The sequence below is a fragment of the Solanum dulcamara genome, chromosome 4, assembly GCF_947179165.1.
Source record: "Solanum dulcamara chromosome 4, daSolDulc1.2, whole genome shotgun sequence".
NCBI lineage: Eukaryota > Viridiplantae > Streptophyta > Magnoliopsida > Solanales > Solanaceae > Solanum > Solanum dulcamara.
This window is the reverse complement of record NC_077240.1, coordinates 11944959-11962927: the sequence shown is the minus strand read 5'-3', so window position 1 is coordinate 11962927 and position 17969 is coordinate 11944959. Positions and strand designations below refer to the sequence as shown.

Below are 17969 nucleotides of genomic sequence, written 5' to 3'. Positions count from 1 at the left end.
TTGCGTATTCCTATGAAATTGTGTAATTGTGAATGAACTCATGTGTCAATAATTTATAAAACGGAAAAGGGCCAAAATTACCCTTCAACTATTTGAAATAGAGCACATGTATCCTTAAACTATATTATGACTTAAAAATACCCTTCACGTCATACTATTGGCTCACTTCTACCCCTTTGTTTGACGGAATGAAATGTGGCATCATGTATATTAATTTACGCCACGTAAGATCTCCTCATAAGCACCCCACCCATCAATTAAAAGACCCAAATCCATCCATTAAAAAACCCAAATTCATCATTGACTCTCGTAGTTACGATTTTCTTGACTCCAGTAGTTGTGTCTGCCACAGTTAATTTGCAGCAGTTTTTAAGCAAACTATTAATTGACTATTTAATTTGCTAAACTATAGTTTTCATCTAGTAAACATAGCTAACAAAGGGTGATAGGTTTAATTTCCAAAATGGTAATTAAGCAAATGTGCTACCTGATTAATTAGATGTTTTTCTAGGAAGAAGATGGGTGCGGTGTTATATCCCGTACTTTTGTACATTGGAATATTTTTAAGCTAATCGCGATAAGTTTAAGGGCAAGACTATTTTTATCTTTGATTTTTATTAATGCACAATTATTTATAAATTTTAATTGGTATGGAAATATTAATGGAGATTAGGAATTAATTAACCATGATTAGATTATTAAGTGGGGATTAAGATTAAAAAATTCATTAATTGGACAATAGTGGGATGTTTGGACTCCACCCATGGCATGGCCAAATTTGATTGGCTCAAGCCATGAGTGGGACACGGGGCCAACTTCTAGGCAGCATATTTAAACCAAATTTGATGACTAAGAGCTCATTTTTCATCTTCAACCTTAAGAAAATATAGTGATAGAGGGAGAAATGGCTCTCGGCCATAGCTGAGCAGTGAGCTCACAAATTATTGATCCAAATTAATTATCTTGGTGTCTCTAATCAAATGAAGGTCATGGGAACAAAGATTAATTATTGAAGGACAACAAGTATCCTTGTCTTTTAATTTACAAATTCCAGTCGTTGGAGGGTCAAGTGTTAAGGTAAAAGTTGATCATTTTCTATACTTTTTAGGATGAGTTTGGATGTGTTGTGAGTGTGTAACTGTGAATTGGATGTATGAAATCATGTGTGTTGATGCTGAAATATTGTTGAAGCAGTAGGGGTTGTTTTATGTAAAAATGGTGAACTGATTTGACTTAGTATTTGGATTCGTTGTTATGGATTTTATGATGAGAGTGGAGGTATTTAATGGTTAAAGTTGAAGTTAAATTTGTTTGTGGGCTGTTGTAAGAATTATAGTGATATTAATATAGTTTTCTTGCCTTTAAATATATGATGGTGTTGCTGTGTAGTTGCTGGTGTAACTCATGAATTTGGAGAAAAAGAAAGTGTTAAGTAATGTATAATAAACATGGATGGTTTGATTGGCGTGTTCGTAGGTGTCCGTGAGATTATCAGACATCTTTTTATGCTGTTAGTTAAAGGCTGTCTTGATATGTTGTTGTTGTTCTTGTTGAGCTTAGAAGATTAATGATAATTAAGATTATGCGTTGTGTTGTATGTTGGTTGGGCTGTTATAGGGTTGTTTAGATAAAAACGTTAAGGCTACGGATTATTAGGGATAACTTGAAGATGTAGTAGTCGTATGTGGATTGTTATCAAATGTTGTGAATGTGAGCTGCTTGGAATATTGTGTGGATTGTTTGGAGTGTTCTCGAATTTGCCTTGAATAGCTTCGGTATAATACTTGAACGTACAATTATTGGTGTTGGTTTGACTATTATGTAATTGGTTTGAATGTAAGGAAGCCATCGTCTAAATTATCTGGAAAAGAGTTGCTAATGTTGGGATACATTTTGAATCTCCCCGTAGCTTAATTATAGTTCTTAACGTCTTAATATAGGTTGAGATACTACTGGGCAGCGTATACATGTTGTGTTGCGAATAAGCGCTAAAGGTATGTAAAACTATCCCTTATTTCTTTTGACATGCCTTAGATTTAAGTGCTGAATGATATGAGCTCTCGGGTAATTCCGTTCATAAGTTCCGAATATAATTCATGATTCTTATTCACTCCTTGATGTTAAAACTCTTGGAATAGTCGAGCTACTGCCATCGAGTCTTCTATATGATTGGATAGTAAATGATACAAAAAACTTTCTATTTTTTAAAGGCTTTATAATGACTAACGTCCTTAACTATCATAAGCTGTCTCGTATTAATTTGATATATGTCTATGATCCTTGAGACTTTTACTTAATATAGTTCATAATGATAGTTAGAGAGAACTTAACATAACTATCATTTTGATACTCGAGTGCTAGCTTATTTTACTCGTTCTATTGAGTCTCAGATGATAGTTACACATGGTTGCTAATGATACCCTATTCGTGCATATTGTTATTGTATTATCCACCAGTTTCGGGCCGGATATGTTATCATGTATGATTCCACTAAATTATTCACCGAGTCCCTCACTAGAGGGCCGGGTACGTGATATGATAATACGATGATATGATTATGACACCGAGTTCCATGATGGGTCTGGTACGATATACATGTACACGACTTTATTCATTGGTATACAGTATGATGGGCCAGATACATCATATGACAATGATATGTATGATTTCATTTATAAAATACAGGTACAATGATTTCTTGATTATCATACTTGTCTCCTGAATCTCTACTTCAGATGTGATCTCCTTTATAGTATTTTATGCTTTATATACTCAGTACATATTTCGTACTGACCCCATCTTTTTGGAGGGGGGGAGGCTGCATTTCATGCCCGCAGGTACAGATACTAGTTCAGAGATCCGCCAACTTAGGATTTCCATTCAGTTGTTTTGGAGTGCTCCATTGTCCCGGAGCCTAGACTTTTGGTACAAATTATTTTGATGTATATATTTGTTTATCCAGGAGTACGTCGGGCCCTGTCCCGTCATATGTTACTGTTAATACTCTTAGTGGTTTGTAGATATATATGCGGATTGTATATAGATGTTGTCCAGCTGTGCTAGTATGACTTATGTTTTGGGACGTTCCCATTCGTAGTGGCAACCTTGTTGACTTGCGTATATATATATATAGTGGGACGTTTCCATATGTTATGACAGTCTCGTCGGCTTATGTACTGTGTTACCTATTGATAGTTGCGACTCCTCAGGAGACAGGTTGCCTGATATATATATTTATACGACAGTTCTGAGACTAGGTTTTGGTCTTTATAGGTTCCATATTATGTTTAGTTGTGGATTGATCATCTAGCTAACAGGTGTATATATACAAGTGTCCAGCTCGGACACCAATCACGGCCTACGGGGTTGGGTCGTGACATGCGGTCAGGCCTGGAGTGAGCTATAGAGCAATATAATCGTATGTTCAACGTGATCCAAATGTTTGAGAAGTAGCTAAAGTGTTTTTCCTTAAGTCAGGTCAACAAGCAGGGGTGTCTGACTGCCGCAAATTATTACGAGAGTTGCTTAAAACTGCTGCAAATTAATTGTGGCAATCATAACTACGGAAGTCAAGGAAACAATAACTATGGGAGTCAAGAATGAGTTTGGATTTTAATGGGCGGATTTGAGTCTTTTAATTGATGTGGTGTGGGGTGCTTATGTAGAGATCCTATGTGGCGTAAATTAATACACATGAGATGTCACATTTCATTTCATCAAATAGAGGGGTAGAAATGAGCCAATAGTATGACGTGAAAGATATTTTTGAGCCAATAGTATGACGTGGAGGGTATTTTTGAGCCAGAATATAATTTAAGGGTATATGTGTTCTATTTTGAATAGTTAAAGGATAGTTTTGATCCTTTTCCGTTTATAAAATGATGCAATGACTAGTCTATTTCGAACATTTCAAAGAAATACATTTACAGATTTATGTCTCCACTTGTCAATATATTTTGAATATTATTTTATTTTATTTTAATATTAAAGTTGAAGATGAAATTATTTTTGATTATTGTTTTCGTAAAAAATATTTGTAATGATATTCATAGTTAAATGTATTAATACAATTTTAAAAGTGAAAAGTGAATTAAAAAACAAGTTATAAAGTATTTTTCAATTTTGAATTATAATTTACAAATTGAATATGTAATTTTCATGACCAAATTTTTAAATAAAACGAAAAACTATTCCATAATAAATAAATAATTGTCATGTTAGTTTCTTAGCTAGCAAAATAGTACTATGGGATCAAGGATGTGCTCCATATGACGAATCTACATCACTTGATAACCATCACTTTTTAATATTTTTTTTATTTTCATAATAATCTGATTAAATTTAAATTTGCGTTATTTAGGATGCTACATCATTTGACAACCATCACATCAATTACTAGTACTCGTCAAATAATTGTGGCTCTGGCCAACCCAAATTCTACACGCAGCCATGGGGTGAGTCATATTATTGTCCAAATAAACCACTCAATTTAATTTGAGAGTTAAAGTTTTTAAATTTATCGTAAATTTAGATATAATTTTTTTTAAAAAAAATATTTTAATTATGATTAAAGAAAAAATTATTTGAATTTATAATCTAAAAGATACCACATAAATTAGGACCAAAAAGATATTATCTATTCTACCCATAGTTTTGCGAGTTTGGACATTTTGAAGTTTTCTATAATTTTTTCACTCGGACATGGCTTGAACTTGAAGTTGCATTTTATTAGATAGATAAAATTCAATTAAACATTGTATTAATTTGAGCTCATTAAGTGGTGTTATTTTGCGAAATACAATTAGATGATATGAGCAAACAACCGTACTAATAAATTAAATTACTTAATTACTCCGTACTTGATCTTAGTGTCGTACTTAATCAAATGAAAGTTGAGGAAAAATAAGTCAGGTTCATTGAACCATATTTTGTTGGTGAACATGATGAGATCGATGAGTCGCTGGTACATCAATTTTTCTTGTGAATTTCACAAGAATCTGACTGAGGAAGCAAAAATGAAAAGGGTAACAGAAATTTCATCCAAAACTTCAAAAGTTACGTTTCCAATTGGATCACCTAACATATATATAGAGAAGATACTTTTAAAGGAACCTAGTACTAATAAATTGATTTAGTTGAAGTGGTTATATTAAAAAATTGAGAAAAATATTGAAAATACTCCTGAACTCAACATAAATTATTAGTTTCATTCTTAAATTATTGATAGTCTTAAAAACACTTTTTTACTTGGTTGACTACATAAATACACTCTCTATCTTGGAACATGGATAAAATTCACCCATAAATTCTCGCTAAGATTAGGGATGTTTTCAACACTTTTATCAATTTTTTATATTAAGAGCCTATACATGCTCCTACAAGAGTTTAAGACAATTGCTATGTCATGTGACATACCAAAGGTGTATCTAAATTTAGTTAGTCAAGTAAAGTGATGTTTTTAAGCATGTCAATCGCTCGAGAATAAAACTAATAATTTGCGGCAAGTTTTGAAGCATTTTGAATCCTTCTCCCTCAAGAAAACAATCATTTTAGGGAGGGAGTGGAACGGAGCTTAGAACAATTTGGAGAATCCATAGAAATCTCTGAGTGGGAGTAAGGAGAAGGAATTACAAGGTGGAAAAATTAAACTTTAATCAAAATAAAAATATATGTAGTTAATCAATTGAGTTACTATAATTTCCTGAAGGGTACTATATAAACTATCACTACAATATTCATTGTCGTAAAAATATTTAACGATAATTAAGTTTAATGTCATTGCATCTAAAATCGTCAAGAACTTTATCAAGAGTTATATAGATTGTTGGTTCCAGTGGCGGACTCAGAAATTTTATGAAGGGGGTTCAAAAAAAATTAAACACACTAATCAGAAAAAAAATGTGTTTATTCGGATTCGAACCCGCAAGTTGAGACAAGCTAAGGTGAAATATTGAACCTCATTTGCCACTGAGTTAGTCCTTTGGCTTATGCTTAGGGGGTTCAATGTTAAATATATATACACATAAATTAAAAAAATTATCTTATATATATAATGTAATTTTTTAACGGTTCGGATGAATCCCTCAACTACACGTGGGTCCGCCCCTGATTGGTTATAAATATTCATATTTATTATTATTATTAAATTTAATATAATGATAGTTATATTGTCAATCCTAAATAATTGCCTCATTTTTTTTTTAATTTGTCGTAGTGTATGAGATTAAATGTAAAAACAAAAACAATTAAATAATTATGTACGGCAAAGAATTCCACAGGTGCCCCGTGAATTTTGATGCATTAATCCACGTGAATACTCCAACTAATAGCAGATTGTAGTTGCAACTTGCAAGTTACAAGGTTGTTATTCATTACTCTAATTCATTTTAATTTGTTTGATATTTTTTTGTTAATTCATTTTAAAATGAATGATTTTTTTTTGTTATGATGGAAGGACGCAAATTCGAAAACATAAAAAATAAATAACACTAAATTTAATGTGGGAAAAACCCTTCAAATCAAAGGTAACAACTACGAGATTTTCGAAATCCGAATTGCTCCACTATGACAATAAGAGAGTTACAAATATTCTCCTAAATGGCTACACAATAATTGCCAAGCAAGGAGAAGCCATAGCTATACCAACCAAAATAATAGGAAGAAAATTACCCAAAATAGAGCTACTGTTTGGATTCTAAATTGAGATATTTCTGACTTCCAAATCCGATCTTCACCATTCAAATCAAACACTAAAATGTTAGGAACACTCAGTAAAAATTTCAGGACGATCCAACGGTTAATGGATCAAAAAACGCAATTTGAACGTTTCTGATCGGAGAGGCAAAATTGTTGCGAAAACACCATTTTCTTCTCTCGTTTCTCTTGTTGAAAGCTCTCTCAGAAACCTCTCTTATGTGCCTAATGTCTCTCAAAGACACTACCAATGAAAAATTGCATAGTTCTCTCAAATTATCCTATTTATAGAGTGGTACTTTTTTCTAAAGCCAAAAGCAACTCCAAATAGGATTATAATTCTAATCTTTTTCCAAATAAAATTGGGAACCAAATTAGGAGAATTATTTCAATCCTTTTACAAACAGGATTAGGCCATGAGCCTTTGGCGGGAACATGTGCCATATCCCAACATTTTTCTCTAGTAAATTTTTAATTTCAAGTTTTATATGACATATTTAAGATCATAATATTATAGAATGTGTTTGGTAGGGAGGAAAACATTCAATTTTTTTTTTTATGTTTGGTTGGTCAAAATATTTGAAAAATATTTTCTCTAGAAAAACAAGTTTTTTAAAAATGAAAAAAATGATTTTTCTAATGAAAGTAGGAAAAACAAGTTCCACAAGTTGATATTCCAAATTTATTATTTACTCCCATTCACCCAATCCCCCCAACCCCCAATCCTTGACCATTCCATCCACCTGCCGAATGCCCATTCTCCATCCCATTCCGCCTCCATAGTTTTGTTAGATAATATATAAATGCTTTTGAGATAATATATTTTTTGCTTACTTATCAAATAATAGAAAATAAATAAGAAACACACTCATTATTGATTTTTTTTTTTTTAAAAATACATTATGTGGAAAATATTTTCTTCATTTTTTAAACTCCATCAAAATAGATCAAATATATTGAAAAGGGGGGAATACTATTCTTTTTTGTTCTGCTCTCTTATCTTACTAATAAAACTAATTTAATATGGAAAGCTGTATTATCTTCAAGTACATTAGAAAAAAAAAACAGTTGTCTGATAATCACAATAAAATTGACATTTACTAGGTTTATGTCGGCAGCTATCTTAGGAAAACGTCAAGAGACATTTTGTCACAACGTCAGCAAATATACCACAGATGATGAAAGTCGTCTGAATGTCAATTTTATAAGTCTTTAATTTGCATTATTATGAAAACCTTTTAAACATGCATATGATATGAGATAATACGAAATAAAAATTTGCTCACTTATAATGCCTATACTGAGGTATCATTTAGCTCCAAGTAATTTTTGAGAAAAAATTTAAAAATATTTAAGAATTTATGTTTGTCCATAAAATTTATTATTACTTGTTTGATCAGGAATAAATAAGTATTTTTCAGAATCTCTGAGTAGGGCCAGCCTTATCTGCTGCAAAGTGATAAGCTAAATAATAATAACGGACAGAGTTGATAAGACAATACGACAATTAGAATTGTTACATTTGTGATGAAAAGACATATATCAATAGAGCATATCGATAAGAGCAAGTACATTTCGTGTTGATTCCTACAACAATAATACAATCATCCGTCTAATTTTATTTGATACTATTTAACTTAATATGATACTAAATAAAAATGGAAAAAAAATTGAAACTTGTGATGTAAATTAATCTTTAGATATTCGTATAACTGAAAATTATTTCATTAAAACTAAAAAAGAAATTTGAAAATTAAATTATTTTTAATTATAATAAAATAACATTCTTTTTAGATAGATGCATTCCGAGTAAGACGATAAAATTGTGTGTAAATGAACATTCTGCAGGCATTGAATTTTTTTACATCATTTATTTAGAAAATTAGAATTCCTAAAAATGAAGGAACTACATAGTTTATTCTATTTGATCAAGAAAATTATTCATTTTTGTTCGGAATAACTTTCACTTTATTTCAAATTTGAAAAATTATTTCAAATCTGTTTTTTTTATCCTATATCTTCATAAAATTTTAAATAAAGTGTTTTTTTCTTTCCTTTACAAAAATTATTATAACAAAACATAAAAATTGATTGAGATATCATTGCTCATCTGAGTTGCTATCATATACGTAATGTTTTGTTTTTCATTACAGATTATCTTCCACGTTTCAAAATAAATTTTAGAGGAACCAGAATAAAAATTCTTTTATTTTAAAGTACTATATGAATTATAGAATTTAACAATTTGACTTGAGATAAAGACGCCACTCTATACAATATATGCCATACTACTTTAACATTATTTTAGAAGAAGAATATGACGCGTAACATCACGGGTCAATTGCCGTCCTTTACAAATTCCTTATTTTTTTTTATTATTCTTATAGTAATATTTTTTATTTCACACGTAAAATATCTGAAAAAAATATTTTCTTTTTATTGAAAATACAAGCTATTATAAACTATTACTATCTCCGACACATTTTAAAATAAAGTAACATTTAAGGGGTAAGATCAATTATTGAATTCATTTGGGCTCAATATCTTGAATTTTGTTCTTAATTAAAGTCAAATTGTTTTATTACTTTTATCTGATAAAATATTATTTCTTATACTACTATCAAAATTATTTTTTAAATTAAATGCCCTCCTTAAAGACCTTTTAGCAGTCATCACAACAAGGGTCGTTTGGTACTTGGTAGAGTTTATTGTAAAATATAATATATATGTATTAATTTTGTGCATTGTGATTTGTGTTTGGTACATTTTTGTACCCATGAATAACTAATATATTTGTATTAGTTACACATTTTATGTGGTATTAAAATAGTATATAATAAAAATATATAGTATTAGTAATGCAAGATATTTTAATACATGCATTAATATGGTAAAAGACATATTATATTTATGACGAATATTTTTTAAAATTTTTTCATAAAATTATACAGAATATATTATTTTTAATACATCAAACAATATATAAACAACAACAACAATAACAACCACCCAGTAAAATCACACAATGTGGGGTCTGGAGAAAGAAAATTTATGTCTACGTCTGTCGGGAGTCGAACCCGGATCTATTAAACATTATTTTTATACATTTTGTCAAATGATCCCTAAGAGAGAGTTGTCTAGATGTAAACATCTTTTTATATCAAACCATAAAATTATGGATTCGAGTCATCGCGGAAAAAAAAGCCGTGAGCTACTCAGACAGGTAATATAAATTCAGGCATTTTCCAAAAATACAATAAAATTATACACTCGTTATGGTGTATATATATATATAGAAAGAGAAAAAAGGAAAAGGAAAAGTCACGTTATTCCCGGAGTTTTCTATTTCTGTTTCTAGAAATTTCGCGCTTCTCCTCTAATCATTTTCTCCAGCAATTTCACGACGAAAATTCGAAGCACACAAAATTCAACTTTATTTTCCCACTTCTGTTTACGAGTTTTTATTTATTTATTTCTGGTTTCAGAAGGTGTTGAGGATTTGTAAAAAAAAATTCTGCTCTGTTTCTGGCGCCTTTCAGAATGCAATTGCATTGGTAAGTATATCCAAAAAAACTGAGGATTGAACTTCTATTTCTCTGAAAATATTTGTGAAACCCTTTAATTTTATGGAAAATGATAAATACTTAACTTTTTTCGCTACAAATGATCATTCCATATTTGAAGATTATTGGGTTAGAATATTAAATGATCATACCCTTATTATTTGACAGACAAAATTAAAAAAATCATGAATTTTTTTTTGGTTACAAACAGTAGGAAACTATTGAAAACATGATTATTATTTTTTGGGTGAGAATCTTGATTTTGTAGAAAAGAATTGATTTTTATTTTTATTTAATCTTTGTTTGCTTAGAAAATCAGAAAAAATTTGGAAATTAAACTGCGCAGACTTGTCAGAAACATGAATGTTTTGTTCTTAAGTTAAATTGGTTGGTTTCTAATAGAAGCTTTTTCATTTCTTTTTCTTTGTAATTATAGGTGAAAGACACTGGAAGCTTCTGTTTGCATTGGTGAGAATCTTTATGATGTAGAAAATGATCTTGTTTTCTGTTTGGGGTTCAGTAGATTGGGAAAACAATTGAGGAAAAACTGGGAGATTAGAAATGCAGAATTTTAAATTACATTCTCTTCTGCTTGGCTTCTTAGATTTTGATTTTTGTGGGATATTTTGTTTCATGGAATATAGTATTATGCAGAAGTTTGACATGACGGGAGCAAATCGCAATGAAAACTTGGCTGAGTTGAAACAAAGTTGGTGAACTGTGGTTGTAATAAGAAGTGGCAAAAAGATGGCTTCTGTGCTGGCTAATCTGTTTCCAAAACTGGGCTCTTTGGGTACTTCAGATCATGCTTCTGTTGTATCTATTAACCTTTTTGTAGCACTCCTTTGTGCTTGCATCATAATTGGTCATCTCTTGGAGGAGAACCGCTGGGTAAATGAGTCCATTACTGCCCTCATAATTGTGAGTATCACTCCTTTTATTCTACATATGGGTTTCCCTTGGAAGACATGTAATGCAGATTGTGTAAAAATAAATAAAATTGAAGTGAAGGACCCATCTCGCCTTTGAATGTGATTTTACTTTGAATTTGATCCAAATTGCCAGTTTGCTATTTATATTTATTACATTCTCTGATTTGTTTATAATGCTTACATTTATTTTCATGTTTGATAGGGTTTGGGTACGGGAGTGGTTATCTTACTCATAAGTGGGGGAAAGAGCTCACACCTTCTGGTGTTCAGTGAAGATCTATTTTTCATATATCTACTTCCTCCAATCATATTTAATGCAGGGTAAAGATATCACTATCTTCTCTTGTTACTTTTTTTTTTGGTGTTTCATTGCATATTTAGAAGGTTTGTCAAGAGCTTTCTTAAGTTTTCCTTCTGGATGTTATGTTTACCCACAAGGAAGCATTCAAAAATATTTATTCCATCTCACTGTTATAGAGTATGATCTGATGATATATAACTATCCAAATAGATATCCCGTTTTATAAGCAATAGGGAACGATGCCATTTAGGTCAGTTAGGTTATCACAGTAAAACAGTAAAGATTGGCAATACAGTGTAAAGTACTAGCACCATATTATTATCAATAATGACTTTGATGGTGAGGAAGCTGAACACTGCTTCATTGAGGGAAGATGGCGAAATAATGGAATCAAAAACATTTAAGCGGTATGCAACATTCATTGAAGCAGTTCCTGGAAATCATGTAGGAGCTTATTGATTTTCCATCTAGTATGCGTAGCCTCGGGTCTTTCCGCTAAGCTATGGTTTCCTTGGATTATGTTTGATGAATCCAGGTGTGTCCCATTATTTTGTGCTGATAAAGTCATTAATTGTGACATGATAAATTTTGTTCTGTCATTCTTAAAAGAAACACAGATAAGGGGGGAATACCCATAATGAGATGAGAATCCTCTTATCCTTTCATTTTGCATATCAAAGGAATGTGTCTGCAGAGTACAATCTGTAGATTTATACTTGCAGCTTTTGGTTAGTATTGTAAACAAGAATAATCAGGAGGATTATTCGATCATGTTCCATAACTCTGTTGTTGATGTTCGATGAGCCTACATGGTAATGTAGTCTGATAGATATTTTCTCAAAAGTTTTGGTAGACATCTCTTCCATCAGTCCTACTTGAAAGCTATCACCAAATTGGAGAGTTGCTGTGACAACTTGTTGATCTTGCTCTTTAATATGTAGTTGTAGAAGTTCTCATATAAGGAGTCATGGAGACAGACTGAAAAAGATTGGAGTGGCGTTATGGGATCTCATGGATTATTAAATCATGAATGGTCATAAAAATGGAAGCAGGAGGTCGAATTTAGAAAACCCTATAGGAAAAGTAATCTAGAGAGCATTGAAATGTTAGCACCCAAGGGCGTGGTCCAGTGGTCAATGAAGTGGGATGGAAACTGTGAGGTCTTATTTTCAAATTTCAGCATAGGCAAAAAACCAGGATTTCTTTCCATCCATTCAAGCCCTGATAGATAGACTTACCTGATACCTGTGTTGGTGGGAGGTAGAAGGTACCTTGTGGGGTTAATCAAGGTGTGTACAAGCTAGTCTGGACACCATGGTTGACAAAAAGCATTGAAATATTAGTAAGGGTCTGGAGTTTTCTGTTGCATTGATCTCCTTATTGACCACGTTTGTTAATGTTTTTTTGTTCTCTTGCGTATGGAAATCTCATACCAACATCTGTTTGACTGCTAGTATTGTTCCCACAAAATTTGATCCTTACATATGTTACTCTCCTCTCTTACAGGTTTCAGGTAAAAAAGAAGCAATTTTTCGTGAACTTCATTACTATAATGATGTTTGGAGCCATTGGTACACTGGTCTCATGTGCCATTATATCATTAGGTATTATTCAAATCATTATTTCCATTACATGCTTAAACATTATTGGAAAAGCTCATTTTGTAAGTTTTATTGGTTAGAGAGGTCCTCCGCCAGAGAATTATTCTGCAACTGGGGTACCTAGTGAAGAGATTGATGCTTGTTGTGGTTTTATCATAGCTACTGAAGGTACTTAGTTTAAAGAGTAGAAATTACACCCCGGCCAAATTTATCTCCCATACTAGTCATGAAAATTATGATGGATGGAGCTGTAATGAGTGTATTGATTTGTAGTGGATTTTCTTCTTGCTAAAACATGTTCATTAGTCAATGTGCCTGTTCCTCAAAGAGAAATTTTTCTTAATTTATTTTCATATGCTTTTCCACATATCAAGCCGCCTATTGGCGTGCATGATGTCGTGTCCATGGCCTTGATAATGATAGTGAACAAACTATTATATTCCAGATGTTACACTGATGGTAAGGAAGGAGGAGGTTATTTCAAGATGTCTTGAATTTGCTTACCTTCTATCCATCAAGCAATGTTTCAAAGCTTCTCTGTTACTAGGGTAGATGTGTTTGATACCTGAAGTTTTGAGCATTTTAGTACATTCACCTAAAGTTTTTGCCGTGGACATGCTACTATGTCCTTGTTTTTTGGTAATGAAAACATCCCTGTTTTATCCTGATCTTTGAATTGACTTTCAATACAGTAGTATGCGTGGGTTTCTCACAAGTTTTGTTAATTAGTGTTCTCTGATATTTTTTCTGTCATGTGAAGGTGCCATTCAAACTTTCAAGAAGTTTGACATTAGATTTCTAGACATTGGGGATTATCTTGGTATTTTTCGAAACCATTGTTGTGTTTGTTCGTTGGTTGCTTGTGTTTCTACCTCTGACCGCTCTTATTTCTCTCTCTCCACTTGTTAGCAATTGGAGCAATATTTGCTGCCACAGATTCCGTCTGCACATTGCAGGTACAGAAGTAGTGACCTCATCACATGGCCGATGCTAGTGACCCAATATAATGCCCTGAAGTACATGTTTTTTCTGCTGCAGGTCCTTCATCAGGATGAGACACCCCTCCTTTACAGTCTTGTATTTGGAGAAGGAGTTGTAAATGATGCTACATCGGTGGTGCTTTTCAATGCTATTCAAAACTTTGACCTTACGAGCGTGAATCTCAGTATAGCCCTCAGTTTCCTTGGCAACTTCTTCTATCTGTTCCTTGCTAGCACTTTACTGGGAGCAGCAGTAAGCTTCACTCTGTGTGCGTGTGTGGAAAATGATGTGTCCATGATACATCATTAGTTAAAATCTTTGATATTGACTTCTAGTTAGGCTTTCCCCCTCCAGTTGACATTTTTTTCCTACTGCAGACGGGTCTTCTTAGTGCTTACATTATCAAGAAGCTGTATTTTGGCAGGTAATGCCTCAATTAAGGAGTTTGTGGTTGCACACAATTCGGGTTTTCCAGCTGCAATGATGTTATAGATGTGCTTTGATTACAATGAATTCAGTCCTTAATTTGTGAAGTTGCCTCTACTTCGCAAAAACATTTTTTCGTAACTGATAAATGTGGTCTTCTTGCAAGCTGTACATTTGATTATAATGAATTCACTCCTTAATTTGTGAAGTTGCCTCTACTTCGCAAAAACTTTTTTTTTGCAACTGATAACCCTTGGAAACAGCCTCTGGCAGAAATGCAAGGCAAGGCTGCGTACAATAGACCCTTGTGGTCAGGCCCTTCCCCGGATCCCGCGCATAGCGGGAGCTTTAGTGCACCGGGCTGCCCCTTTTTTATAAATGTGGTCTTCTTGCAGGCTTGATTGTACAGCTATGATACTTTTCCGTAGAATGTTGCTCGACTCTATATCAGTACTTAAATTCTCTGCTATAGTTGATAGGTTATACCTACTTTATATAGTGGAGTTCTACAATCATGGTCTGTTAGAAATGTATTTTCCTGATTGTTTTGCTCTAGTTAGATGTGGGATTTCTGGCCTCATTTTCAGTTATATCTTTTGTCGCTTATAGCAAACTAATAGAAACTTTCGGAAGTTTGAGATTGTGTTTCTGAAGAAGCTTGAGAGAACCACGACAGTTTTTTTAATAAAACTGTAATCATGGTTCATGTAAAAGCTTGTCATGCTAAAGTCTGTCATGTTTCATTACAGTTTCTTATCTAGTGAAACTTTGCCTAGTTCCTCTCAAACTTGGCAGAAAAACTTCTTGATCCATCTTTCTTACTTCGCTATCTTTTCTTGTTGCAATAATAGTAATGAGAAGTTACTTTTACCGTCTCCAGGCACTCCACAGATCGTGAGGTTGCTCTTATGATGCTCATGGCTTACTTATCATACATGTTGGCTGAAGTAAGATCTTCATTTTAGCGCATTGGCACTTGTATTAAATAAATAAATGTTTATGATACTAGTGACATAATTGGTCATCCTTTGCAGCTATTCTATTTGAGTGGGATTCTCACTGTATTTTTCTGTGGTATTGTAATGTCTCATTACACTTGGCACAATGTGACCGAGAGTTCAAGAGTCACTACAAGGTACAATTTCCTACTTTTATGCCATGAGGTTTTCCAATTTATTTTGCCTCATCACCCTAGATTTGTGCATCTTTTGTTAAAAAAAATTTCATCTGCAACCTGTTATTTAAGGTCATAAGCGCCGAAGCCTTTCAGCAACTAAAAGTAATAGCTGATCTGATTAGCTTTGACAAATAGACAAACTCATTTGTGTAGCTTATCCAAATAATCATTTATATAAATGATCACGTGTCAGCTATTACTTGTGGTAAAGAAGTGACATATATGTCCACATATTTCGACTAAATGTTATTGTGCTATGTTTCTGTAGGCACGCTTTTGCAACTCTGTCATTTCTTGCTGAGACTTTCCTCTTCCTGTATGTCGGTATGGATGCGTTGGATATCGAGAAGTGGAAATTTGTTAGTGACAGGTATTACTTTTTTTCTTAATATTCTTGAAATGGTTGTTAGTGATATTGTGAAAGGAGGACTTTATATGCAAATTAGGAGAGAGATTAGTATTAACTCTTACATGGTTAACCTTCCTCCCTTTTGACTTCTTGTCATACAGTCTAGTCTTTATCAGGTGGTTCTTTTATTTCTTGCAGTCCTGGATTATCAATTGCTGTGAGTTCGATACTGATGGGACTAATCTTGCTGGGGAGAGCTGCCTTTGTTTTTCCATTATCATTCTTATCAAACTTAATGAAGAAATCCTCGGAGGAAAAAATTACCTTTAGGCAGCAAGTGAGCAGTGGCTTGATCAAATTCTCTCTTATTATCCATCTCATATGGATATCAGTACTAACTTTGTTTTGTAGGTGATAATATGGTGGGCGGGTTTGATGAGAGGTGCAGTGTCCATGGCACTGGCATATAATAAGGTAAAAGTGCTAATCATATATTAAGCCGGTTCTGCTGACATTGTGGGAATATCAGCCTTTATATGCACACTTCATTTTACTTATTTTCACATGCAGTTCACTCGTTCTGGACACACTCAATTGCAAGACAATGCAATAATGATTACCAGCACTATAACGATTGTTCTTTTCAGCACAATGGTATATACCTCCTGCCTCTGCCTTGATAAGTTTTGTCGGTTGAACCTTGTTCGTACATCATTATCCAACTATCCATTCATGCGCGAAATCCAGAATGTGTAAACTTGTTTGTTTTTTTTCTTTTCAGTTATTCGGTTTATTGACAAAACCTCTTATAAGTCTCCTGCTGCCACCACAGAGGCAGTTGAGTACAGTGTCATCAGATGCAAATACTCCAAAGTCTCTAACAGCCCCACTCTTAGGCAGTCGAGAGGGCTCTGATGTCGATCTAAATGGTCAAGATCTTCCTCACCCACCAAGTTTGAGGATGCTACTTACCGCACCAAGTCATAAAGTGCACAGGTACTGGCGCACGTTTGATGATACATTCATGCGCCCTATGTTTGGTGGTCGGGGATTTGCTCCTCCTGCCCCTGGTTCTCCAACAGAGCCGGGTCCATGATGATGTGCACAGAGAGAAATGAAATTGATGTAAACGAAATGAGCCAAGGGACTTCCGATGGGTCCTTAAACATTGTGTACACATATGCTGACAGCATTATGAGCTTCACCCAGGTCCTTCAACATTTGGTACTGCTCACTTATATTTATTTAGCAAATTCTATAACAGATTAAATGTTCATAAATTCAAAGATACACAGCATAATCCTTTCGTTTGCATTGGAGGGTTTAGAAACGGTGAAGCTCTGGCTGACCACGCCGAGTGTGTGTGTAAGTTAATCCTGAAAATGCAGTCCTGGATGGCAATATTGTAAATTTCGGCTACTGAATGTTGCTATCTTCTTTTTGCTTTGGTGCAATTTCCTGTGGTATTATATATCCCATTTGTAATGTTCAATGAACTTGAGAAACAATAAATTGTGAGAAAGCAGTAATGAAATTTCCCAAAATCATTTTCAGTTACCTAGTATCAACATGAGATTTGAGACTTGAGCTCTTTCTGATGAATTTCATTGATATATTTTTAAAAAATTACAACTGGGCAGATAACGCTTACAAAACATAAGTTACACTTCGATATTAGACGAAACATACTAAAGTGGATAATCTTGAATATTATTATGAAGTGGATTGTCCACTTAATCTTATTGGATTGTCCACATAATCTTATTATATACACGTGGGGCCCACTGAAAGTGGGCAACCCACTTGTTTTCTTCTTCCTTTAGCCATCTATATGTGTATAAATATCCGTAGCATCGAAAGGATGAATACACACAGATATATAAAAACTTTCTCTCATCTGTTTTGTTTTCCTTTCAATTACTCTCTCCTCCTTACATTGTTAAATT

General features: G+C 33.2%; 1 protein-coding gene across 4 annotated transcripts; it reads left to right on the top strand.

The window, feature by feature from the left end:
- The first annotated feature begins 9982 nt into the window (after positions 1-9982).
- Positions 9983-17580, top strand: LOC129886265 (sodium/hydrogen exchanger 2). 4 transcript variants are annotated; one of them, XM_055960867.1, is made up of 16 exons: positions 9983-10247; positions 10693-10724; positions 10911-11177; positions 11391-11509; positions 12996-13093; positions 13851-13910; positions 14000-14046; positions 14129-14323; positions 14449-14495; positions 15378-15444; positions 15532-15632; positions 15943-16044; positions 16222-16360; positions 16435-16497; positions 16594-16677; positions 16805-17580. In XM_055960867.1, exons 3-16 carry the CDS (start codon positions 11004-11006, stop codon positions 17117-17119), a joined length of 1611 nt encoding a protein of 536 aa, XP_055816842.1. In that variant the 5' UTR covers positions 9983-10247; positions 10693-10724; positions 10911-11003; the 3' UTR covers positions 17120-17580. The 4 variants fall into 4 exon arrangements, with proteins under 4 accessions (XP_055816842.1, XP_055816843.1, XP_055816844.1 ...); XM_055960868.1 differs by having other exon boundaries at positions 10901-11177; XM_055960869.1 differs by lacking the exon at positions 10693-10724.
- Positions 17581-17969: the final 389 nt, after the last annotated feature.

Coding starts and splice junctions, on each gene's coding strand:
- LOC129886265 (XM_055960869.1), top strand. CDS start 11,004: ATGGCTTCTGTGCTGGCTAATCTGTTTCCAAAACTGGGCTCTTTGGGT. Junction 13,094..13,850: donor ATGTGCCATTATATCATTAG/GTATTATTCAAA, acceptor TGTCATGTGAAG/GTGCCATTCAAACTTTCAAG. Junction 16,678..16,804: donor TTGTTCTTTTCAGCACAATG/GTATATACCTCC, acceptor TTTTCTTTTCAG/TTATTCGGTTTATTGACAAA.